The sequence below is a fragment of the Oryctolagus cuniculus genome, chromosome 20, assembly GCF_051225735.1.
Source record: "Oryctolagus cuniculus isolate XC-2025 breed Fujian yellow rabbit chromosome 20, ASM5122573v1, whole genome shotgun sequence".
Taxonomy (NCBI): domain Eukaryota; kingdom Metazoa; phylum Chordata; class Mammalia; order Lagomorpha; family Leporidae; genus Oryctolagus; species Oryctolagus cuniculus.
In genome coordinates, this window is record NC_142886.1 from 51,503,588 (window position 1) to 51,528,349 (window position 24,762).

The window sequence follows — 24,762 nt, forward strand, 5'->3', positions numbered from 1 at the left end:
GGGATTCCCCCTCTTCCCAGCGTGTCCTGGAGCCCCGGGTCTCCCTGGGAAGGGCTCAGAGCCAGTGACCTCCATGCTCTGGTCCCCGGCACCCCCAGGGGCCCGGGGTTGCAGCCCTGCCCGGAGTGAGTGTGCAGCTCTGATGGACGCCCCTGCTGCAGACAAACCCCCCGGGAGCCTCCTGGCTGCTCCTGCCGCATCCGCCTGCCCGGCCCACAGGACAGCCCGCCCCTCCTCCAAGGCCTGGGACCTCACACCAGGCCCCCCGCCCCCACCCAGTGATCATCCTCGCCACGGGGTGCAGCAGGGACTGGGCAGAGTGTGACCCCCCCTGCGGTTAGGGCCCAGCAGAGGGGCAGCTGCCGGTGGGGGCCCAGCCACTCTGCCCAGGCTGGGGACAGGGCTGGGCACCCCCCAAGGAGAGTCAAAGAGGGGCCCCTTGAGCCTCCCCTCTCAGGCGACCCCTGCTGTGAGCAGCCACGTCCGAGGCCTCCTGTGGCCGGCGGTGTCTGGTCTCCTGTCTTGTCACTGGCCTGGATGCTGCAGCAACAGCCCCCAGGGGACAGGCCCATCCTCCCCATCCCAACCTGTGCCCACCTCCTGGGCCAGGAAGGTCGCCCGTGGGCCCCCAGGGAGCCTGGGTCCGGACAGAAGCGCACACGCCTTCGAGACGTGCTGACGGCTGCTGGCCCAGCAGTACGGGTTCCACGACCCCAGAATCGGGGTCTTAGGGCAGGGGGCTCTGGACAGCGCTGGGGCCAGTTGCTCTCTCGGCGGGCGGAGGCAGGGCGCGGCGCACCCATGCGCGGCCACCAGAGGGCGCGCGCGTCCTCCCCGGGCACGCGGGGCTCGCCGCTGAGCAGGTGCGTCCCCCAGCGCGCGTGGACCCTGCGGTGGGGCACGACCCCTGCCCCCAAAGGTCTGGCGGGACTTCCGGCCCTCAAGACGCGCCGGCCCTCCCGGGGGCGCCCGCGGCCACTCGGCGGCCCCGGGGCGCGGCGGGCGGGAGCGGTCGGCCCGAGGTCACCGCGCGTCACCGCGCCTGGCGGGCCCGCCCCCGGCCCGCCCCTCCCCGCCGGGCCTTTTAATGGCGCGGACCCTGGGGCGGCCCCGCGCAGCCGGCGAGCGGAGCGCGATGTCGGCGCCGCGAGCGACCCACGAGCGACCCCCGGGCGCGGGCGGCGTCAAGCGAGGGCGCTCGCAGCAGGAGGCGGCGGCGCCTGGCACACGCGTGACCGTGGTGCTGGGCGCGCAGTGGGGAGACGAGGGCAAAGGCAAGGTGGTGGACCTGCTGGCCACGGACGCCGACATCGTCAGCCGCTGCCAGGTGCGGGCCGCCCGGGCCCTCCCCCCGGGGCCACGCCGCCCCGGCTCCAGCGCCGACCCCGGGCAGAGCTGTGAATGCCGGGCGCCGAGGTGGGGACCCCGATCCCGGGGGCGGGGCGGCCGGGCGGGGCGGGGGGAAGGCCTCACTGGGCGGCGGCCACCTTTCTGGAGGGTGCAGGCCGGCCTGGGAGAGGGCGGAGCCTGGGCCTGCGGCTGGCGGTGCGGGTGAGGAGGCCTGGCCTCCGCCCGATGCAGGCTGCTGTGCCTGGTGCCGGCCCTGGCCGCTCGCACAGAGCCGGCCACTCCGGGGCTCACACGCCCCCCGCCCCTGCCACAGTGAAGCGGGGTATCCCGCGCGATCCTGAGAGCAACCCCCAGAGGCTCTTCCTGCCCTGGGTGGGGGTCTCCCACCCCCTCTCTGCCCTGGGCACAGCTAACAAGCCTGCCCGGCTCGCCAGGGCCCCTCCTGCCCCCGTGGGCTCTGCTCCTGCCCCTTGGCCGGGGCGTGTGTCCACCGGGTGCAGCGCCTCTCCCTGGAGACGCCCCAGTGCCAAGGCAGTGGGCCCAGTGCCCAGGCCTCCCTGGACCCGGCGGCTCTGGTCATGGCCTCGCGGCCGCCCACTCCCTGCCCCGCAGTGACCGGGGGCTCTGGTCCAGCTGTGAAACAGTCGGCACTGGGCCCTCCCTGGTCTGCCACCTGGGGCAACACTCCGGGCACCACTCCCAGCTGCAGACAGGCCAGGGCGGGGGTCCTCCTGCCAGCCCTTTACAGGGGAAACTGAGGCCAGGGGTCTTGGAGGAGGAGAGCAGCTGGCAGCCCCGGGCCCTGGTGGATGCCACACGCCCACCACAGGAGCTCCGGGCCAGGACCGCCAGTCCACCCCATGCCATCGCGCCGCGCCCCTCCCTCCAGGCCGGGCTGCCCTCTGTGAGTTTCCTGCCCGTTGGCCCTGGGGACCCCGGCTCCCCTCACGTGTCACCCCTGGCACGGGGCCTCCAGGCTTCTCTGTGTCCCACCTGTCTCAGGCTGGCAGGCGGGGGTGGGCGAGGCACCCAGAGAGGCTGCCTCTCAGGGTGCTGCGTGAAGACAGCAGAAGTGGGTGCTGCCTGGATGCAGGGCTGGGGGGAGGGCCGAGGCACAGGGCAGAGCGGGCTGGAGCGCTTGTCCCGGTCTGGGCTCTGCCTGCCTGCCCAGCACCCGGACAGCCCTTTCTCACCACAGCCTCAGCCAGGGCAGCTCTCAGTCTGCGGAGTGTGTGGGGTGCCTGCACCCCGCCCTCCACACCTCCTCCCTTCTCGGCTTCCTCGGGACCCCCTGTTCCCCTCCAGGCTGGATGGCGAGATGGACAGGCGAGAGCTGTCCCTCCCGCCTCCTGGAGGTGCCCGGGCCTCCTCCCCTGTTCCAGCCGCTCAGCCCCTCTGCCGCCGCCCTGCTGCGGTGCTGTGGGCCCACGCCCGCTCCTCCCAGCCCCCGCCGGCTGTGGCTCCGCGTCCTGCGAGGTTGGACACTCGCTGTCCTGGGGGCTCTCCTGGTTTCCGAGGGAACTCACAGCTCCGCTGGGCCTGGTGTCCAGCCGGGTGGTGGTGGTGCCAGCCATCGCCGTGTCCTGCCTTGCCTTTGGTGGCAGCGCCGTGCCTGGAGAGGCTGTCCGTGGCTCTCCCAGGAGTCTGTGGGAAGCGCTCTGGGCGGGAGGGCAGCAGTGTGTCCAGGATGCCCCGCACTGCACCTGCCTGGGGTGTGGTCTCCCGCCAGATGGTGAGTGAAGCCCCACAAAGGACGCCACGCGCCCAGCAAGGGCATCCTCCAGGGCCCCGCCCCCAGGCAGCAGGTGGGCACAAGCGCTGCCCGGGCAGCGGGCAGGGCTGGCCAGCGGAGGTGGGTGGGGGTCTCGTGTGTCCTCGTCACTCGGGCTCTGCGAGGCGGGCCATCCAAGGAGGGGCTCCCTGCTTCCAGCCCTAGGCCCCCGGCCCAGGGAGGGAGGGACGGAGCAAGGGTCAGGGCTGAGTCTGAGGCCCGAGTGGGTGTGGCCTTGGCCACTGCGGGCTGGGCGTGGCAGGGAACATCCCTGAGCTGTGCCCAGGCCTGAGCAAGGCTCCACCACAGAGGGGAGCCCTGGAGCCCCAGCCACCCTGCCAGGGTGACCCCCAACTCGGGCCACAGCTCAGAGCCAGCTGCCTGGGTGGGATGGCGGCCCCCGCGCTCTGAGGTCAGCAACCCACACTGCGCCCGCCCTGGGTGGTCCCTGGTGCCCAACTGCCCTTGTGAACCCCAGGTTGAGACTAAAGGAAGTGGGGGGTTGTCCTCACCCTCACCAGCCACCCCTGTGTGGCTGGACACCCTGAGACCTCACTGGACCATGGGAAGAAAAACTGGGGTCTCTCAGGGACTGTCACCTCCAGGGGCTGTCACCTGGACTCCACGGAGCTGCTGGGCGCCCCTGTAGATCGGCACCAGGCGGTGTGTCAGGCTGGTTCCTGTCCCCTGGGCGTGGCCTGCAGCCCAGGCCTGAGTCACGTGACAGCAGCTGGCAGGCGCCCCGCCTGTCCCCAGGCACCTGTGTCTGCTGGGAGGGCTCCGGCTGTCCCTGTGTACTGGGGCCGCTGAGCTGGTGCTGGCCTGGGCACCCGGAGAGGAGAGCGGGGCCACAGGGCATCGGGACCCCTCTGGCCCCGGCCGCGGCGCTTGGGTCCTGGACGCTGGCCAGCCTGGAGTGTGGGAGCCCATGGGTGACAGGCAGTGCTCCCCAGGCCCTGCTGCCCACGCCCCTCCCCCCTCCCGGAGCTCAGGCTCCGTGCAGTGTCCACGGAGACCTCATCCTGACTGCCCGCCAAGGACTGCCCCTCACCCAACCCGTCACTCTCCTGTCACTGTCCCCTCACCCTGTGAGGCTCTCCCACGTCCCCCCCCCACCCCTGCACCATCCTCCGGGCCTCTTCCTCCTCCCAGTCTAACTCCAGGGGCAGCTGCCCCAGTCCACACTGTCTGCCTCCCCAGGTCTAGCTCCGCCCACAGGCGTCCCTGGGGAGGAGGCGGGCGGGGTGGAGTTGCCAGAACCACACCGGATCCTGTGGCTCCCTGCTGGGTCCGTGTTGAGCTGGGGAGGCCCCTCTGGGGCTCTGGCAGTGCCGTGAACCCTGACTCCGGGGTGCACCTGGACAGACCCTCCCACGGGTGGCGGCGTGGCTGTTGGGGGCCGTGCCATGGAGCCAGTTCTGGCAGAGGTCACGGCTGGGCCTGGGTGAGGCTTGCCTGTGTGAAGGGAGGTCCCTGGGGGTCTCTGGTGCCCGCCCCTCTCTGCGCCTGGGCTTCCTGTCGGGGGTGCCCCCAGATCCGGAGGAGAAGCTGGGGCCTGGGAACCTTGTGCCAATGCAGCGTGGGTGGCAGGTCCTCCTCCCACGGACAGCGCTGAGGGGAGGGGCGTGGGCGACCTTCCTGAGGGGCCTTGTGGGACGGCCAGGGGCTGAGGCCCCTCAGCACTGCAGCCCCTGCCCCCAAGAGAGGCCGAGGAAACAGGGTGTACCGGGCAGGAGGCCCCACGGACAGCCGAGGCGAAGCTTTGGGGCCAGGCCTGCGTCTCTGGTGTTGCAGGGAGCTGGGCTGGGCCTGGGGCCCGAGGCCGCAGACTGGCCATGGTGCTGGTGTCAGCGGCTGCCCCTGCCCAGCAGGGCAGCCTGGGGGCCGGGGCCACAGCGGGGCCACAGGGCCACGCAGCCTCAGGGAGGGAGGAGGGTCAGCAGCCCTCCTGCAGCCTGGACCATCAGGCGCCCGGGGCCTTGGCACATCCGGCCCACATGGGTTCCTGGGGGTGGCACGGCCACCTGTGGCTCGTGTGGGGCCTGGCTGGGGTGATGGCCACAGGGTGGAAGAGAGGCGCTCCTGCCCCTTGGCCAACAGAAGCCCACCACTGGCAGATGGGCAGCAGGCTGGCAGTGCCCAGGGTAGGGCCCCCGCACCCCCAGGGCAGGCAGGGCCAGAGGCGCCCGTTGGGTGACTGGACCTCCAGGCCGGGGCACGAGGGCTTGGTGGCACCCAGGCCACAGCCTCCACTGCTCTCACGCCTACACCAGCCCTCAGGAACCTTGAGGACAGGGTGATGGCAGGTCGAGCCACGGCACCAAGAGTGAGCTTTCTGGAGGGGACGGGACCCCCGTTCCTGCCTCAGAGGAGGGAACCCAGCTGCTGAGCTGGCACCGTGCCACCTTCCGGAGGGCTTGGACCAGCCCTGCCCGAGCCCTCGGCTCCAGTCCCCCGGCCCTGCCCGTGCCATTGGCAGAGCCAGGCAGTAACCCAGGCCCGTGTCAGAGCCAGCCACAGGAGCAGACTGCCCACACCGGAGCATGGACAGCCCTGGGGACCCCCACAGCGCTGTGGGGACGCAGATGGCCCCCAGTGAGGCCGGGCGCCGCGCAGGCCCCTCTCGGGCCAGCCCTGTCCAGGGCCCTCGGCTCAGCCGGGTTTCTGTTCCCAGGGTGGCAACAACGCTGGCCACACCGTGGTGGTGGACGGCAAGGAGTACGACTTCCACCTGCTGCCCAGTGGCATCATCAACCCCAAGGCTGTGTCCTTCATCGGTGAGTGCCGGCCCGGCCCAGGCCACACACTCCCCGTGCAGGAAGGCCTGCAGGGCCACGGGCCTCGGCCAGCGCTGGGGGCAGACCGGAAGGGGCTTGGTCAGTGTGGTGAGGGCCTCGTGGACACCCAGGCCTGTGGGCTTGTCCTCAGCAGTGTGCAGAGCTTGGGCAGCCCCCACAGCCAGCGTCTCCCCCGGGCTCTGGGGGTGCAGGAGGCTGAGCACCCGGACCCCGTGTGTGTGCGTGTGTGCGTGTGCCTGAACACGAGCATGTGTGTACGACTGCATGTGTGTGCACGTGTGTGTCCCCAGTGAGTGTGCATGTGTGTGCACGTGTGTGTCCCCAGTGAGTGTGCGTGTGTGTGCCCCCAGTGAGTGTGCATGTGTGTGCATCTGTGTGCCCCCAGTGAGTGTGCGCGTGTGCCCCCAGTGAGTGTGCGTGTGTGCCCCCAGTGAGTGTGCATGTGTGTGTGCGTGTGTGTGCACGTGTGTGCCCCCAGTGAGTGTGCATGTGTGTGCATGTGTGTGCCCCCAGTGAGTGTGCATGTGTGTGCCCCCCAGTGAGTGTGCATGTGTGTGTGCCCCCCAGTGAGTGTGCATGTGTGTGCCCCCAGTGAGTGTGTGTGTATGTGTGTGTGTGCCCCCAGTGAGTGTGCGTGTGTGCCCCCAGTGAGTGTGCATGTGTGTGTGCATGTGTGTGCACGTGTGTGTCCCCAGTGAGTGTGCATGTGTGTGTGCGTGTGTGTGCCCCCAGTGAGTGTGCATGTGTGTGCATGTGTGTGCCCCCCAGTGAGTGTGGATGTGTGTGTGCCCCCAGTGAGTGTGCATGTGGGTGCGTGAGCGTGTGTGTGGGTGTGTGTGTCCCAGTGTCCATGTGTCTGTGGCGCCCAGGCCCTGGGATGAATGGCCATGCTTTCCTGCCCCTGCCCACCCCCACTGCCCCCAGACCCTGCAGGCTCAGTGCTGGGCCCCTCCCCTCGCTGAGACCCAGGCTGGCTCCCTGCACCTTCCAGCTCCTTCCACCACTGCAGGGAGCCACACCGTGACACAGCCGAGGCCGGCCACGCTCACAGGCCGAGGCCACGCCGTGACACGGCCAAGGCCACGCTCACAGGCCAAGGCCACGCTGTGACACAGCCAAGGCCACGCCGTGACACCGCCAAGCCCACACCGTGACATGGCTGAGGCCACGCTCACAGGCCGAGGCCACGCCGTGACATGGCTGAGGCCACCCCACTGCTGTCAGGAGGTGGAGGCTATGGCACAGTGCCCAGACTGCTGGACGTGAGCAGTGACGCAGAGGCCGCACGGTCAGGGGCTGGGCTCCTCTCCCTTGGGCACAGACCCTGTCTGGTCCTCGGGGTGTGGTGGGGAGGCCTGGCCAGCCAGGTGGCCGCCTGCCTGTTCCCGGCTGCTCCCAGCTGCGCCGCAGGAGCCTTGGGCCAGGAGCAGCGTCCAGGGCCAGGCTGGGCAGTCGGCAGGGGCAGGGCCCCAGAGGCCCCAGGCAGCGAGGGGCAGGAGGTGCTGGGCTCCCAGCCGCAGGGCTTGCGACACCCCCGCCGGCCACCAGGTTATTTCGGGACATGTGGCATTTAGGTGACCCCGGCACTCTCTGGCTCTGTCCACCTGCACTGCTGTCCCCTGTCCCCGGGCCAGGCTCCGCCCTGGTGCGTGGCCTCTGGGCCTCGGAGGCAGAGAAGGCGGGCTGGGTGTCCCTGGGTTCCCTACGGCTCCCGGGTCCCCCGCGGCGACGCCGCCCTCGTGCATGAGGTGCGCATGCGCCGTGAGGCTCCCAGCACCCCGCGAGGCTCCCAGCACCCCGCAACCCTGGGCGCCTGCCGGGGGCCGACCCCTGCGCTCAGCCTGTGCTTTCTGGCTGGTCCGGGTTTTGTTTTGATCCAAGTTTTAATGGTGTAGAAACGTGAGGAGTCCCGTGTTTGCCTTGGCGTTTCTAAGTAGGGTTTGCTGGGGCGATTTTAGGTGCGAAGAACAAGCGGCCCGCACCACCACCCCCCGCCCCGCCCACTGCGTGCCGCGGTTTACAAAGGACAGACGCCACGCGGCCGCCACGCACCGTCCCTCCTCCGTCCCGCACCCCCGACACCACCCACCCTGCACTCCCCCAGCCCCTCACCCCAACCCCCCCAGCCCCGCACCCCCTCTCCCTGATCCCGCCGCCCCCTCCCTCGGGTCACAACGACCTCTGGTTCTCCTCCGCGTTCTGGTACCGCCCACAGGAAAGCAGGGGCGGAGCCACGAGCGGACCCTGGAGCCAACGCTGCGGGGGGGGGGGGGTCCGCAGAGGGGACCTCCCCACTGCACTGGGGGAAGTGGGCTGCTGACCGCCCTGAGCTCCCTGGGCGCTCGCCAGGCTGCTGGGGCCAGGGCGGGAGGCTGGCCGGGACAGCGCACAGACGGGCACTCGAGCAGCGGCCAGGGAGCCCCTCTCACGGGTCCGTGTCTGAGGGCGGCTGCTGTGGGCATCCAGGCTCAGGTTTGCGGCTCCTTTGGGTGATGCCCAGGAGCGCACCTGCGGTGCCACCCCTCCCCCTCCGGGTTCCCCAGCCCTGGCAGCCATCGAGCTAAGTCGTTCCTGGGGGGGGGGGCCATGCCCTGGCTCGCTCCCCCGTGCCCAGAACGCCTGGGGCAGGGCTGGACTGCAGCCAGGAGGCCGCCCTGGAGGCCACTTGGTCAGGAGCGGGGGCCCGGCTGGGGCTGCTCTGGGCCCCCAGGGCCTGTCCTGCCGCGCCCGGCTCTCGTCAGTGCCCCGTGCTCAGGGCCTGCACGTGCACTCCGTTTTCCTCCTTCTCTAAAGACTGATTTATTTCTTTGAGAGACAGAGAGAGGGAGGGAGGGAGGGAGGGAGGGGTCTTCCGTCCACTGGTTCACTCCCCAAACGGCCACAGTGGCCAGAGCTGGGCCAGGCGGGAGCCGGGAGCCAGGAGCTCCGTCCCGGTCTCCACTGCAGGGCCCAGGCCCTGAGCCTCCTCTGCTGCTTCCCCGGCCACAGCAGGGGCCGAGGACCCCGCCCCTCCCAAGGCTGGCGTGTGGGGCCCCCACTTTCATGTCCACGCTCTCAGCTGTCAGTGGCCGCTGGCTCCCTGTGGGTTCTGCTGCCACGTACACGGCAGGCCCATTCCGAGCACCCAGACACGTGTGTTCACTGTGTGCAGTGTGACCCCATGTTGTGCGTCGTGAGACAGGCGTGTTCAGATGTGCACGGCATGACCCTGTCTCCTGTGTCGTGTGAGACAGGCGTGTTCAGATGTGCACGGCGTGACCCCGTCTCCTGTGTCGTGTCAGACACGCATGTTCAGATGTGCACGGCGTGACCCCGTCTCCTGTGTCATGTGAGACAGGAGTGTTCAGATGTGCACGGCATGACCCCGTCTCCTGGGTCGTGTCAGACAGGCGTGTTCAGATGTGCACGGCATGACCCCGTCTCCTGTGTCATGTGAGACAGGCGTGTTCAGATGTGCATGGCGTGACCCCGTCTCCTGTGTCATGTGAGACAGGCGTGTTCAGATGTGCACGGCGTGACCCCGTCTCCTGTGTCGTGTCAGACATGCTTGTTCAGATGTGCACGGCGTGACCCCGTCTCCTCTGTCATGTCAGACACGCATGTTCAGATGTGCACGGCGTGACCCCGTCTCCTGGGTCATGTTGCAGGCAACGGGGTGGTGGTGCACTTACCAGACCTGTTTGAGGAGGCAGAGAAGAACGAGAAGAAAGGTGGGCCTGGGGCCCTGTGGACCTGCCCCAGCCGGGACTTTTCCCGTGGGAGTCTCCCGTGGGCGTCTCCCGTGGGCGGGCAGTGAGCCGGGCAGCTGCTGCCTCCGTGCTTTCGCTGGGCAGTGCCTGGCACGGGGCCTGGGGAGGGGTCCGGGAGCTGCGAGGGGAAGGGGAAGCCCGTGCCAGCGTGAGCGCAGCTGGGGAGACAGAGCCACTGCCCGTGTCCCGCAGGCCTGAAGGACTGGGAGAGGAGGCTGATCATCTCTGACCGGGCGCACCTCGGTGAGCACGTGGCGTGGGCGCCGCGCTGTGGACTGCACGGCCCCAGCCCCGGAGCCCCCAGGCCCTTGTCCTGTCCCTCAGCCCTAACCAGGGCTCCTGTGTGGGAGTGGGGGGGTTACTGCCCTACTCGGGTCTGGGAGACCCAGGGAGCCTGGGCGTGGCGGCCTGGGCGTGGCAGCCTGGGCGTGGCAGCGGGGGGCCCTCCCTGGTCCCCGGGAGCCGGCTCAGCCCCTGGGCCTCCGCCTCTCTCCTGTGCCCAGTGTTCGACTTCCACCAGGCGGTCGACGGGCTCCAGGAAGTGCAGCGCCAGGCGCAGGAGGGCAAGAAGTGAGTGTCAGCGGCCTGGCGCCGGGGGGTGGGGGACGGTCGACCCCCCACACCGGGGTCCCGGGCTGCCTGGCTGCCTGTCACTCACGCTGCCACTGCCGCACACACCCCCGAGGCCTGCTGGAGCCCTGTGCACCGGCCATGCCCACCGAGGCTGCTGGGAGCCTAGGCCAGCCCTGGCCATGCGCAGGCCACAGGCAGATCCCCAGGGCGGCTCCAGCAGCCCTGCCTCCCGAGGCCCCCACGGCGCCGTCCTGGCCCCTGCACCCCACAGTCCTGCACTTACCTTCCAAGGATGTTTATTAGAGTTTGATGAGCCGGGGACACAGGAGTGAGCAGGCAGGTCCTGCCTTGGAGGGTCGATTGCCTGCCGCTCACCCGCCGGTGCAAACATGGACACAGGTGGACGCCCGCAGGTGCACACTCCCGGTGAACTCACACTACACGGATGTACACGCACACGTGCACACACTCACACAAGCGCACACTGACACGCGTGCTCATGCCCAGGCCCTTCTTCACACACACCCAGCCAGACAAGGGTGGCCGTGGCGAGCCTCGCGCCCAGCCAGGGCCAGCACGGTGCCCGGATGCCCGGCGCCTGTGCTCAGTGCCTAAGGGCGGCCGAGGCAGTGGCGCAGACGGAGGCGCCGAGGGCAGTGCTGCGCACGGCTGGGTGGAAGCGCAGGCTCCCAGGCTCTGCTGCTGGGGAGGTGCCTGGGACGCCACCTGTCCCAGGCCTGGCTTCCTAGGGCGGGCCCTGGGCTGGAGGGGCTGCGCCAGGAGGGGGGGCATGGCGGTGACGGGCGCCCACTCCCGCCCGCAGCATCGGCACCACCAAGAAGGGAATCGGACCCACCTACTCTTCCAAGGCCGCCCGCACCGGCCTCCGCGTCTGCGACCTTCTGTCTGACTTTGACGAGTTTTCCGCCAGGTACCTGGGCCATCTCGGCGGGGGCGGGGCGGCGTGCGGAGTGCGGCCAGGACGAGGCTGCCGGAGGGGGCCGTGGGGGCTCACAGGTCGCTCCCCCCTGCAGATTTAAGAACCTGGCCCAGCAGCACCAGTCCATGTTCCCCGCTCTGGAGATAGACGTCGACGGTCAGCTCAGGCGGCTCAAGGTGAGGCCTGGGGGCAGCAGGCGGGGGCAAGGGGCCTCGGCCTGCCGGCTGCCGGGACCTCACACTGCACCTGGCCCCAGGGCTTGGCCGAGCGCGTCCGACCCATGGTCCGGGACGGGGTCTACTTCATGTACGAGGCTCTCCACGGCCCTCCCAAGAAGATCCTGGTGGAAGGGGCCAACGCCGCCCTGCTGGACATCGACTTCGGTGCGCTGCCTGTCCCTTGGCCCCGCCGGCTGCACCTGTGTCCCCAGCTTTCCAAACCTGGCAGGGAGAGGAGTGGGCGAAGGGCCGGCCTGAGGGTGGGAGGCTCCCTCCGTCTCTGTCCCCTCCCCAGCCCCACGACACCCGGCCACCCCACTCCCAGCCAGGGGCAGCCCTCCCCTGCCTTCCTCGCCCGACTCCTGAGCGAGCCCCCGCGGGCCACACCCCCTGACGCCCCCACGAGGGGACGCACAGGGATGGAGCCCTCCTGTGTCACTGGACCTGGTGCGTCCTGCAGGGACCTACCCCTTCGTGACCTCCTCCAACTGCACCGTGGGTGGCGTGTGCACCGGCCTGGGCATCCCTCCCCAGAACATCGGCGACGTGTACGGCGTGGTGAAGGCGTACACCACCCGCGTGGGCATCGGGGCCTTCCCCACCGAGCAGATCAACGTGAGTGCCTGGCCCTCTCGCGGGCAGGGAGTCCAGGCAGCGCCCTGGTACTGCAAGCTGACCCCCGTGTGTCCACGCAGCCATTCCCTGGGCAGTCAGGCCACCTTTGTCCCATCTGGGAGGCCCTGTCCAGCTGAGCCAAGACTGAAGCTAAACACACAGCCCAGCCTGGCCCTCCCCAGCCTGGGGGCCATCCTGGACGTGGGACGCCCCCTCCCCAGCCTGGGGGCCATCCTGGATATGGGGAGGCCCTCTCCACAGCCTGGGGGCCATCCTGGACGTGGGACGCCCCCTCCCCAGCCTGGGGGCCATCCTGGATATGGGGAGGCCCTCTCCACAGCCTGGGGGCCATCCTGGATATGGGGAGGCCCCCTCCACAGCCTGGGGAACATCCTGGACGCGGGACGCCCTCTCCCCAGCCTGGGGGCCATCCTGGATATGGGGAGGCCCCCTCCACAGCCTGGGGGGCTGTCCTGGACACGGGGAGGCCCCCGGTGACCCTCGGCTGGGCAGGTGCCTGGTTCTTGTGCCTGAGCGGGGAGGGGAGCCAGCAGGGTGGAGCCTGCATCAGGCAGGCAGTGGCCGGGGCTGCCTGAACCCCCGTGCTCACAGGGCTTGGTTTCTGGCTGTGGGGGCGCTTGCCAGCCCGGAGCCCACCGGACAGCAAGGCCCTTCGTGCGTGGACCTCAGTGGGGTGTGGGGCCGACAGGAGAGCAGCTCCGATGACTCCCCTGGGCTGGGAGGGAGGGAGAGACGTGGGGGGACTGCTGGCACTGAGGCTCGCCCAGGGACCGTCCGCGCTGTCCTCCGCCAGGAAACCGGAGACCTGCTGCAGACCCGCGGCCGCGAGTGGGGAGTGACCACGGGCAGGAAGAGGCGCTGCGGCTGGCTGGACCTCATGATCCTGAGATACGCCCACATGGTGAACGGCTTCACCGCGTAAGCAGCCCCCCGGCACGTCCGCCGACACCACAGGAGCCGGCCAGCACGGCCCCGCCCACGGCGAGGTGCCCTGGGCAGGAGGCCACGCCCGACTCCCCCCAGAGTCCAGGAGCCACCTCGGCTCAGAACAGGGCCCCCCCCCCATGTTCCGAGACCTTCCGGCAAGGTGGCCCCAGGACACGGCAGTGAGGGAGGGGTGTGGGCCGGGTCAACAGCCCTTGGGAGGCAGGAGGGGCATCAGGGCCCCGGGGCCCCGCAGGTGGACTTGGTCCGGTCGGGGCTGCTCAGAGCGGCCTCGAGAGAAAGGCAGCTGGCAGGGGGTTCCCTGCATCCTCCGCTCGGGGAAGCCGGGGCGCGGCCGTGAGCTGCACTCACACGGCTTCTCCCCAGCCCCCGCTGAGGTCTCTGCCGCCCGGCACGGAGCAAACACAGGAGGGGGGAGAAACGGAAAAGGCAGTGAGGACCCCTGGCCTCCCCGTGTCCTCAGGGCCGGCAGGGCACGGGGAGGGGACGTGGCCACACCACGCCCATCTGTCACCCTCGTCTGCACGCCGTAAGCCACAGAGGCGAGCACGGGCGGCGCCGGGGCTGACGCTGTGGTTCGTCTCATCTCTGGTTTCGCACAGGCTGGCCCTCACCAAGCTGGACATCCTGGACGTCTTGGGGGAGATCAAAGTGGGCGTGGCCTACAAGCTCAACGGGAAGAGGATCCCCTACTTCCCAGGTGGGTGGGACGAGCTGGCGACCACTCGGGGCCGGCCGGGCAAAGAGCAAGCCTCGGTCTGGATGCCCGCCCCCCGCAGCCTGGGGCTCTCCTGGGGGGGTTCAGCGGGGGCTCGGGCGCCTCCCAGCCGGCTGGGCTGGACTCCCCCAACACGCGGCGCCCGGCTCTGGGGCCTGGGCTCGGGCGCCTGCTTCCTTCCCGGGGCCCCTGCTGCTGTCCCTGTCACTCGTGCGTCTGCACATGCCCCTTGAGCCCGTGCCGGGGGCCTGACCCCTGCGTCCCAGTGGTTGACCCCTGACCTTGGGGGCGCCCCACTGAGGCCTGCTGGGCCGTCTCCTGGCCGGCTCCGTGAGGTCGGCTGGCACACACACCCCCCCGCCCCGTGCGCCCTGCAGGCAGGGGGCGCTGAAGCTGAAGCCCGGCTGCTCTGGAGCCACCCCCCCCCCCCCCCCCCCCGTGCACCCAGCTGCTCTGGAGTCTCCGGATTTCCAGGCGGGCCTTGGCTCCGCCCCCCGGGGTTCCAGCGGGGTGGGGGGGGGAGTCCCCTGCCTCCCTGCCCCTGCTAGAGGAACCAGGGCCGCTGTCCTGGCGCTGTCCTCCCGGGTGGGCGGCCCCGGGCCGGGGCGGGGGGGCGAGTGCTTCCTGCAGCAACACAGACGTCTGCCCGCGTCCGTGTGTCCCCCAGCCAACCAGGAGATCCTGCAGAAAGTGGAGGTCGAGTACGAAACGCTGCCCGGCTGGAAGGCGGACACCACGGGCGCCAGGAAGTGGGAGGACCTGCCCCCGCAGGCCCAGAGCTACGTGCGGTTCGTGGAGAACCACGTGGGAGTGGCCGGTGGGTGCCCTGACCCCTGCCCAGCCGCCCCTCCTGGCCCCCCATAGAGACCAGTGCGGAGCCGGGGCCGGGCACAGGTGCCGTCCCAGGAAGGTCACCGGGGCAGTGCCCTAAGGGGCCCCCAGGGACCTTGCCAGCAAGGGCCACAGCTCAGAGCGCAGAGTGACAGGCGTCCAGGCCTGCGGCTCGCTCGCAACACAGGGAGGAGCGTGGGGAGAGGCGCAGGCCCCACGCCCGTGACGCCAGCCGGTCTCAGGCGGGAACGCTGGGACACGATGCCTGTGCCGGCCGTGGACGGCCCGGCCTCCCTGTCCTCCCTCCCCGGGGCCATGCGGCCAGCACAGCTCCCAGGGCGTCCCAGCGCCACCGGGGCCGAGTCACCCACAGGTGACCCACAGCGTGGGCTGCAGGCAGACGCTGGTGAAAGGGCTCGGGCACCCGCACACTGTGGCACGCGTAGGAGTTGCGGGAAGGGCCCCGTGGCAGAGGGAACCCCTGTGCATGGTCCCTCCCCCACCTGCGGCAGCAGGGCCACTGCGCTTACTCAGGGGCACGCTGGGAGGGAGGCAGCGCCGGGCCACGGGGTCACGGGGTCCCCTCTGCCCTTGCAGTCAAGTGGGTCGGTGTCGGCAAATCCCGGGAGTCCATGATCCAGCTGTTCTAGGCCCGCCTGCAGACGGCGCCGTGGCCACGTTCCAGAGTCGCCGCGACACCGGGGGAGCTGTGTCCTACCTAATAAAGGGCTCGGGGCCGCCAAGCGGGGTGGCGCTCCTGCGTGTGTCCACTTGGTCAGCGCTGGCTCCCCACGACCAGAGCCCGGGTATCAGCCAAGCCCAGAGCTCCCCAAACTAACCCTGCACCAAGACACCCTGGGGTCCCAGTGGTCCAGGGCTCAGGCCCTTCCTGGGGCCACCTGGTCGCTTCCTCCTGTGTCACCTGACCTGGCCGTGGCTGCCCCGGGGGCCGGGGTCCCCCTCAGAGTCGCACAGAGCGTGGCCCAGGCCTGCGGGCGCTGTCCCAGCGGCTCTCCCCGTGGAGGCCAACTCGGCCCCCTCCCAGGGACCCAGTGGCCGGCCGCACCCTGAGAGGCTGCTGACTCCTGGGACGGCGTCCAGGGCCACGGGACTCAGGCACTCCTGGCCACCTTTCCAGACCGGGCTGAGTGGCCTTGAGGATTTGAAGGGAGACGGGGAAACGCGGGCATCCGGCCACCTGCCCGGCTCTCAGGAAGCTGCCGAGGAAGCCATTCTGGGCGTCGAGGGGGGCGGGGGGCAGGTCAGGGCCTGAGACACTGAGGGGAGGGGACAGCAGGGCGGCTGAGCCGCGGGGCTGTGTCCTGCCACTGGGCGGCACTGCTGACCTGGTCACTGCCGTGAGTTCTCTGGTCCGTGGTGAGCCCAAGTTCAACTTTCTCACTTCGGCCCTCCAGGCGGCCGGTCCACCTGATGGCCACGCCCGCTGGCACCGCCTGTGCGGCTGCACCCCTGCCCCGCGGCCCACGCGTGACCCCAGGGACAGCCCGAGGGCCCTGGCCACCCTTGCCGGCAGTGGCCCTGGTTGTTCTGTCTCCCCGAGCCTCCTCGCCGCGTCTCGGCGTCCATACCCTGAGCAGCGGCTCTGGCTGGCGCCCCCAGGGGAACGTCCCTCGGTTCCCTTGTAGACACCCAGCCCCAGGCCCCGACCTCAAGGCCAGACGGACGGGAGAAAAACCACAACAGGCACCCGGAAAGTAGGAGCTTCCCCGAGCAGGGGGCTGCCGGCTTCTCCAGGTTACACGCGCACCCCGGGGCTGGCCGGCACACAGGGGACACGCGTGTCCGCAAGCCCGCACAGCTGCAGCCCAGCACCCCTCCCAGGGGGACGCCCACACAGACACGCAATGGAGATGGCACAGAGAAGCTTCCGGGACAGGGACGGGAAGACCCGAGGTCACCCGTGGGGGGTGGCGGCCGGGGCCCCTGGGCGTTTGTGTGCCAGCGGCACCGGACACGAGCGACACAGCTTCACTTCCAGTTTCCCCGGCTTACAGTCAGACAGCGAGTGACCCCAGCACCCCCGTCACGGCGAGCCCACGGTGCCCGCTGCTCCAGCCCTCCTGCTGGGCTCACCTCACCTCGCGGCCGCTCAGCCACGCTTGTCTGACCGACACTCCAAACACCCAGGCCTCCTTTTGTTAACAACAGTTTTGTTTTGTTTTTCCCAGTTCTTTTTATCTGGGGGTGGGGGGAAGCGAGCAAGTGAGCGATGTCTTCCATCCGCTGGTTCCAAGTGCTGCAGCCAGGGCTGGGCCGGGCCAGGGCCAGGAGCCTGGAGCTCCATCAGGTCTCCCGAGTGGGTGCAGGGCCCCGGCCTTGAGGCACCACCCCTGCCTTCCCGGCCCACAGCAGGGGCTGGGCGGGAGGAGCAGCCGGACTGGAACCGGCGCCCACATGGGGTGCAGAACTCCCGGGCGGGCGGTGGCAGAGCCCGCTGCTCCCCGCGCCAGCCCCACACGGCTCTTTTTTTTTTTTAAAGGTTTATTTTATTTATTTGACAGGCAGAGTTACAGAGAGAGATAGAGACACAGAGAGAGAGGTCTTCCATCCGCTGGTTCACTCCCCAAATGGCCGCAACGGCCGGAGCTGAGCTGAGCTGAACTCAGGAGCCAGGAGCTTCTTCCTGGTCTCCCACGTGGGTGCAGGGCCCAAGCACTTGGGCCATCTTCCACTGCCCTCCCAGGCCACGGCAGAGAGCTGGATCAGAAGAGCAGCTGGGACTCGAACCGGCAGCCGTATTGGATGCTGGCGCTTCAGGCCAGGGCGTTAACCCGCTGTGCCGTGCCGCAGCGCCGGGCCCTCCCGCACCAACGGCAGCCTGGGCAGATGATGCCATTGAGCAAATGCTGGTTCCCAGCGGCACCTGGTCCAGGGCTCCCCTCCCCCGGGGCAAGGGCAGCCTCTGTGTCCCCCACTGAGACCAGTTCTGAACACAGGGCTTGAAACCGGGTGTGCCCAAGCTGTGCACCCCCCAGGGCACCCGCTGTGGTCCCTCCACCCCGTTCACCTGCTGTAGCCCCCCACCTGCTGCACTCCCCCCCCAGGCTGCAGCCCCCCCACCTGCTGCACTCCCCCCCAGGCTGCAGCCCCCCCCACCTGATGCACTCCCCTTCACAGGCTGCAGCCCCCCCACCTGCTGCAGTCCCCCCTCACCTGCTGCAGTCCCCCCCAGGGCACCCGCTGTGGTCCCTCCACCCCGTTCACCTGCTGTAGCCCCCCACCTGCTGCACTCCCCCCCCAGGCTGCAGCCCCCCCACCTGCTGCACTCCCCCTCACAGGCTGCAGTCCCTCCCCCGGGCTGCAGCCCCCCCCACAGGCTGCACTCCCCTCCCAGGCTGCAGGTCCCCCCCAGGCTGCAGCCCCCCAACCTGCTGCAGCCCCCCCCACAGGCTGCAGCCCCCCCATAGGCTGCACTCCCCTCCCAGGCTGCAGCCCCCCCACAGGCTGCACTCCCCTCCCAGGCTGCAGTCCCCCCCCCCCAGGCTGCACTCCCCCCTCACCTGCTGCAGTCCCCCCCCCCCCCCCCCGGCTGCAGTCCCCTCCGCCCCAGTTCACGTGCTGCGGTCACCACCCCCCACCACCCCCCCGTTCAAGTGCCTGAAGCGCGCGTGCGGGGCCGGCGGGGCCTCCCTGGCCCCGAGGTCCGCGGTTCTGCCCAGCGCTGGGCGAAGCAGGGCCGGGGCTCAGCGGAGCACCAGCGCGAGCCGGGCGGGGGTGGCCGCCCCTCGGGAGCCCGGCGCGCACGGCCCAGCGCCAGGCCAGGTGCGGGCCCAGCGCCGGCTCCCGAGCCCACTCCCGCCAGGAGCACAGGCGCTAGCGTCCGCGCCGCCCGCTGAGGACGCGGCCGGCGTTGGGAGCGCTGCGTCCCCAGTCGGCCTTTCGAATAAGCTAATAAAAACTTTTAACGACGTAAACGAGGAAATCTAAGCCGTCTCTGCCGCAGGAGGGACCAAATCAGAAATCCTGAGCCCTCCGGCTCTTCCCGCCCAAGCTAGCCCGGGCCTATCCCGCCCCTCGCCCGGACAGAGCCCCGCCCCCAGCATGGCTCCCGGCCTATCCTGTGCCGCAATTCTCACGGGTCCCGCCCCAGAGCCACAAGTCCCGCCCCCGCCCCACGGCCCCTCCTGCACTCCTCCTCGCCCGAGGCCTTTCCCGCGCCGCGGAGTCCCGCTCCTCGCCGCAAGAGGCCCGCCCCCGACCTGGCTCTGGCCTGTGAGCGCCGCGTCTCGCACGAGTCCCGCCCCCGTGTTCTCCCTTGGCCTATCCCGTGCTGCGCCTTTGCCGCGCCCCCGGCCTGGCCCCGGTGGGGGCGCGCGGTTGTGACATCACGGGCCGCGCCAAACGCGCGGGCGCGGCGGAGCTGCGCCCTGCAGCCCCGTGGCCATGCCCAAGCGGAGCTGTCCGTTCGCGGACGCGGCCCCGCTGCAGCTCAAGGTGCGCGTGGGCCCGAGGGAGCTGGGCCGTGGCGTGTGCGCCGAGCGCTACTCGCGGGGAATCTTTGGTGAGTTTCGGGCGGGTGCTGACGGGAATCGCGTGACGGCCTGGAGCCGAGTGGCCGCCGCGTCCGCGCTGGGCGGCGGCTGAGCGGGCCTGCGTGCTGACCCGGCGCCCTGGGAGCTGGGAGGCCGCGGGAAGCGAGCCGTCCACGGCCGGGGTTGGGGTCAGTGTGCGTCCACCTGCTCCGCGCAGCCCGGTCGTGCGGCCGCCCCTCCCGCGGGCGTGTCCGCTGGGTTGTGCCCTGCGGGGATGCCCGGGCTGTGCCCCGAAGGCCCCGGGAGAGGGCGAGGAGTGGGACGTGCGGGACAGGGTGAGCCGCAGGTGCTCATGGACGCACCCTGCCTGCCAGAGGGCCCAGAGGTGGGCAGGGCTGCCTGGTGGGGGGCGCGCGGGCTGAGTGGGGTCAGCCGGGGCGCAGGAGGAGTGGCACCGTGAGGGCCCCGGTCCGCAGGGCCTGCCTTGGCTGGGGTGGGCACACAACTTTGTACCTGTAGGGCAGATGGAGCGGGGCCCGGGGACTGGGAGCGAGCAGCCGCCTCGAGAGACCCTGGCCCTCTTGCGCGCCTCGCCCAGCTTCCGTGGCGCGGGTGGCAAACTGAAACGGGGCCATGCAGATGACAGGACGAGTGACACTCGGGGCAGGTTGGCTTTACGGCCGTGTGTGCCCTCTGCAAGGACGTGCAGGGTCAGCACCCAGCAGGGGAAGAGCGAGGCAGTGGGCAGGCACCTGCCCCTGCCGGTGCGGGATTGACCTCGTCGCGAGACCCCGCCCTATGCATGGGGGAGGGGCGCAGGTGTGCTGGGCCCTCAGCCGCCGCCTGCATTCCCTGTCGCTGCTCCGGGGGGGCCACCAGCTTCCCCTTTGTGAAGGAGCCCGGTGGCCTCTTCAGCTCCTGGGCAGTGGGTGCCCGAGGCCCACAGAGGGCACAGGGCTCTGGGATACACGCGTCAGGGGCTGTGCGTGGGCCGGGCTGTGGGCCCAGCTGCTGCCGGTTCTGAGGGCCCCGGGCGCAGACGGGAGAGCTGGGGAGAGGCCGGGCACAGCTCTGGGATCGTGCTCAGGAGAAGGAGCCTGCGCCAGCACAGGGCCTTCCCGCGTCCAGAACGATCCTGGAGGAGCAGCGCGGGCCGGGCTGCTGGGTGGTGGTGGGGTCCGGGGAGGCTGGAGGGTGAGCTGGCTGTGCCGGGTCTGTGCAGGCTGCGCAGGTGACCACGTGGGGTGTGGCTCTGGGCAGGTGACCACGTGGGGTGTGGCTCTGGGCAGGTGACCACGTGGGGTGTGGCTCTGGGCAGGTGGACACGTGGGGTGTGGCTCTGGGCAGGTGGACACACGTGGGGTGTGGCTCTGCGCAGGTGACCACGTGGGGTGTGGCTCTGGGCAGGTGGACACGTGGGGTGTGGCTCTGGGCAGGTGACCATGTGGGGTGTGGCTCTGGGCAGGTGACTACATGGGGTGTGGCTCTGCGCAGGTGACCACGTGGGGTGTGGCTCTGGGCAGGTGACCATGTGGGGTGTGGCTCTGGGCAGGTGACCACGTGGGGTGTGGCTCTGGGCAGGTGGACACGTGGGGTGTGGCTCTGGGCAGGTGGACACACGTGGGGTGTGGCTCTGGGCAGGTGGACACGTGGGGTGTGGCTCTGGGCAGGTCACCATGTGGGGTGTGGCTCTGGGCAGGTGACCACGTGGGGTGTGGCTCTGCGCAGGTGACCACATGGGGTGTGGCTCTGGGCAGGTGACCACGTGGGGTGTGGCTCTGGGCAGGTGGACACACGTGGGGTGTGGCTCTGGGCAGGTGACCACGTGGGGTGTGGCTCTGCGCAGGTGGACACGTGTGGGGTGTGGCTCTGCGCAGGTGACCACGTGGGGTGTGGCTCTGGGCAGGTGGACACACGTGGGGTGTGGCTCTGGGCAGGTGACCACGTGGGGTGTGGCTCTGGGCAGGTGGACACGTGGGGTGTGGCTCTGGGCAGGTCACCATGTGGGGTGTGGCTCTGGGCAGGTGACCACGTGGGGTGTGGCTCTGCGCAGGTGACCACATGGGGTGTGGCTCTGGGCAGGTGACCACGTGGGGTGTGGCTCTGGGCAGGTGGACACACGTGGGGTGTGGCTCTGGGCAGGTGACCACGTGGGGTGTGGCTCTGCGCAGGTGGACACGTGTGGGGTGTGGCTCTGCGCAGGTGACCACGTGGGGTGTGGCTCTGGGCAGGTGGACACGTGTGGGGTGTGGCTCTGGGCAGGTGACCATGTGGGGTGTGGCTCTGTGCAGGTGACCACGTGGGGTGTGGCTGTGATGGGCTCTCTCTGCACACTGCACAGGTGGACACGTGAGGTGTGGCTGTGCGCAGGTGGACACGCGTGGGCTGTGGCTGTGCCGGGGCGCTCTCTGCACAGCTGGACACGTGGGATGCCCTGTCTTTCCAGAGAGGACCAGGCAACTCCTCTTCCGCGGGGCCCAGGCCTACATGGACCGCACGTGGGATGAAGGCTGTGCCATTGTTCACCTGCCAGAGTCCCCACAGCCCGGCCCCACGGGGGCCCCTCGGCCTGCACGGGGACAGATGCTGATTGGACCAGACGGCCGTCTGGTCAGGAGCCGGGCCCAGGCCCCCGAAGCTGGTGAGTGGTACCGACAGCACTTCTGGCTATGGCACTGAGGGTCAGCAGTGTGACACAGGACCACGTGGTCTGGGCCGCCCCTGCCCCTGCCCTGCCCGCGGGCGTCCAGCCCAGAGCCTGGGGAAGCCGTCCCGGGAGGTCTGACCCCATTGACTGCCAGCCTGGACGTGGTCAGGCGGCTTCTCAGTCTCAGGCCCGCGTGCGGGTGGGGCCCAGCCCTCAGAGGTCACCTGTGTCACTGTACAAAGCGCAGGCTCGGGCAGCCACGGCCTGGACACCGCGTCCCGCCCCTCCCTTCGCCCTCCCCTGTGACCCAGCTTCCTGGGAGGCGGCGGGTGGTGGCTCAAGAGCGTGGGTCACTGCCAGGGACGTGGGAGGCCCCGATGGAGCCCCGGCTCCTGACTCCGGCCTGGCCCAGCTGGGTGTGTGAGCACCTGGGGAGTGAGGCAGCGGCTGGAGGAGCCCTCCCCGTCTCCTCACTGTCCCTCTGCGAGGTACGTAGACGCGAGGTCCACACTGAACACTCACACAGGCCTGCACCTCCAGGCCTCCCAAGCCTCTGTTAGCCGCTGGAGGGGCCGGCCACCCTGAGCCGGGGCACGGAGGGGAGTCCTCCCGCGCTGGGCTCCCTCTAGGACACAGTGGTTGTCAAAGGATCCAACAGGAGAAGGGGCCGGGGCGGGGTTAGAGCCCTCTGCCCTCAGGTGGGCGGGACGTGGGAGCCCCTCAGCCCCCAGTCCCTCCCAGCCTCCCTCCGGGACTGACCCGTGCCGTTCCGTTCCCTCTGCAGACCCGTGCAGGGCAGCACCCGTCGCCTGCTCGTCGTGTGTGCGCGCCGTGGACGGCAAGGCGGCGTGCGGCCAGTGCGAGCGGGCTCTGTGTGAGCGCTGTGTGCGCACCTGCTGGGGCTGTGGCGCCGTGGCCTGCGCCCTGTGCGGCCTTGTGGAGTAAGTGTCCGCCATGCATGCCGGGGAGCCGGGGGGGGGGGGGGGGGGGAGGGGCGGCGCCGGGGGGGGGAGGCGGGGCGGGGGTGGGCGGGGCCAGGCGGGGTGGGCGGCGCCGGGTGGGGCGGGGCCGGGCGGGGTGGGCGGCGCCTTGGCAACAGCTTGCCCAGTGGTGTTCTGCTTGTTGTTGAGGACTGGGGGGGAAGTGCACGTCTCAGGAGTTTTTTTAAAAGATGTATTTATTTGAAAGGCAGAGTTACAGAGTGGGCCACAGTGGCCAGGGCTGGGCCAGGCCAAGGCCAGGAGCCTGCGGCCTCATCAGGGACTTCTGCTCAGCCTCGTGCACACGCGTGTCTGCGTGCATGCGTGTGCGTGCATCTACACGCGCTGGCTCCAGTTCTCTCTGCTGGTGTGCTGGGGGAGACAGCCGCACCCTCGCGGCTGTGCCTACCTGTCACCCGCGTCCACGCCGCAGAGCTGCCACGAGCTACTTCTCCCAGCAGCGTTAGGATCTGTGTGGCGAGGCAGAGGCGGGGTGACGCCCTGTGCCTGGCCGGTTCCTGGGCCTGACACCGAGTGGAGCAAGCTGTGCCTTCAAGGCCGGGGCTGGGCTGGGCACAGGCAGGCTCCTCCTCCGTCCCCACCAGCCCAGCCCATCTCTGGCTCTGAGCCGCGGAGGCCGTCTTGCTGGGCAGGCACTGAGCAGGGCGGGGGAGCCCTCCTGCAGCCCCTGTGGCCGGCACCCTCGAGGGACCCGCACACCAGCTTCCTCCCAGCCTCCTTCTGCTTCCTCTTCCCCAGACGCCCCTAGAACTGAGGTCGAGACATCCAGGTGACCACTGACCGCACCGCAGTACTGCCCAGGAGGTGGGCGCTGCCCGCTTCACAGATAAACTTGCGGCAAGCCCCAAGCCAGCCTGGCACAGCCAGGCTGAGAAACCAGGCCGGAGGCCAGGACAGACCAGGACAGGGCAGGGCACCTGTGAGCGGTGGACAGCACGTTCCCCTGCAGCTCTGGTTTGACCAAGCCGGGCCCACTGTGTTGTGGCAGCTCCCAGGCAGGGGCCCCTGTGACCCGGCCTGGCCTGGGCTGTGTGCCACCGGCTCTCTGGGGGCCAGTGTCTCTCTGACTGGAGGTCTCCTGACCTTTACCCAGAAGAGGCCGTCCTAGACGGAAGCCGCGGTGCCGTGAGCCCCACCAGGGCTTCCGGGGTTTCTGTGGGAACCCCAGGGCAGGCCGCCCGCGGGCAGTCAGCTGCGCCGCAGCCAGGGCCCGGGTGGAGCCCGGGCCATAGTCCAGGTCCGAGTCGGGCCTGAGGCCGCCCTCCCCAGCCTTCCTCCGCGTGGGACTGGGCTCGCTCTAGGGACTTCACCCGGGGGCTGCCTGTTCCTAACCCTGCCTCTTGCTCCCGGTGGTGCTGCAGCTTCGGTGACGTGGACGAGAAGGCGCTGTGCCCCGGCTGCGCCATGCTCGAAGCCTGAGGACCGTGGGGTCGTTGTGCCGGCGCCTGCGTTCACACCGAAGAGCAGGGTGGGGGTGGGGGGCTTTTGTATGCTGTTTTGTACTCTGATGACGGAAGCGAATGAACCCCTTTATGTTTGTGCTAACCGTCCTCGTGAAGTGTGTGGGCTGGGACTGTGCAGGGGCAGTGAGAGGTGCAGGAGCCGCCGCCAGGCCCCCAGACCCAGGGGCTCCGTGCACCTGCCCCCTCCCCAGGAGCTCCTACAGATGTGCACTGCGCGCCAGCCCCGGGCACCTGAGACAGCCAGGAGGCCGTGGCAGCCTCAGGCCTCCGTCCCACGTGCATCCCCTTGAGGCCGCCCCCTCCCAGACTGGATACGTCCAGAGGCCCCTCAGGAGGGGCGTCTTGCACCCGTCTGGCCGCCCCCACCTGACCCAGAACCCACACCATGCAGCCGCCGCCAGACGCTATGCTGCCCACGGGGGCGGGACACAGGGCATGGGGTCCACTGTCTCCAGTGGACGTGGGCAGTGCCCCGTGTCCTGGAGTGCCTGAGGGCAGAGCCAGCCCCTGTCCTTACCCACCCGCCAGTGCCGGGCCCACAACCGTGCCAGTGCTGATGGCGTTGGGTGGCCACCAGGTGTCGCCATCAGCGCGTCCTGTGGGCTGAGCTGGCTTGTGACTGAGGGCAG

General features: G+C 70.0%; 2 protein-coding genes across 3 annotated transcripts; both read left to right on the top strand.

The window, feature by feature from the left end:
- Window positions 1-1,112: 1,112 nt before the first annotated feature.
- On the top strand, window positions 1,113-15,272 carry ADSS1 (adenylosuccinate synthase 1). Of its 2 annotated transcripts, none has more exons than XM_051829840.3 (13): window positions 1,113-1,416; window positions 5,796-5,898; window positions 9,567-9,629; window positions 9,861-9,911; window positions 10,172-10,238; window positions 11,065-11,172; window positions 11,276-11,357; window positions 11,438-11,564; window positions 11,860-12,014; window positions 12,829-12,953; window positions 13,583-13,680; window positions 14,366-14,515; window positions 15,127-15,272. In XM_051829840.3, exons 1-13 carry the CDS (start codon window positions 1,402-1,404, stop codon window positions 15,177-15,179), a joined length of 1,197 nt encoding a protein of 398 aa, XP_051685800.1. In that variant the 5' UTR covers window positions 1,113-1,401; the 3' UTR covers window positions 15,180-15,272. The 2 variants fall into 2 exon arrangements, with proteins under 2 accessions (XP_051685800.1, XP_051685799.3); XM_051829839.3 differs by having other exon boundaries at window positions 1,113-1,327.
- A 3,574-nt stretch (window positions 15,273-18,846) lies between these two features.
- On the top strand, window positions 18,847-24,215 carry SIVA1 (SIVA1 apoptosis inducing factor). The gene is made up of 4 exons (XM_051829833.3): window positions 18,847-19,051; window positions 21,469-21,663; window positions 22,454-22,610; window positions 24,032-24,215. Exons 1-4 carry the CDS (start codon window positions 18,934-18,936, stop codon window positions 24,087-24,089), a joined length of 528 nt encoding a protein of 175 aa, XP_051685793.1. The 5' UTR covers window positions 18,847-18,933; the 3' UTR covers window positions 24,090-24,215.
- Window positions 24,216-24,762: the final 547 nt, after the last annotated feature.

Coding starts and splice junctions, on each gene's coding strand:
- ADSS1 (XM_051829839.3), top strand. CDS start 1,136: ATGTCGGCGCCGCGAGCGACCCACGAGCGACCCCCGGGCGCGGGCGGC. Junction 10,239..11,064: donor CAGGCGCAGGAGGGCAAGAA/GTGAGTGTCAGC, acceptor TCCCGCCCGCAG/CATCGGCACCACCAAGAAGG. Junction 12,015..12,828: donor TCCCCACCGAGCAGATCAAC/GTGAGTGCCTGG, acceptor GTCCTCCGCCAG/GAAACCGGAGACCTGCTGCA.
- SIVA1 (XM_051829833.3), top strand. CDS start 18,934: ATGCCCAAGCGGAGCTGTCCGTTCGCGGACGCGGCCCCGCTGCAGCTC. Junction 19,052..21,468: donor CTACTCGCGGGGAATCTTTG/GTGAGTTTCGGG, acceptor CTGTCTTTCCAG/AGAGGACCAGGCAACTCCTC. Junction 21,664..22,453: donor GGCCCAGGCCCCCGAAGCTG/GTGAGTGGTACC, acceptor TTCCCTCTGCAG/ACCCGTGCAGGGCAGCACCC.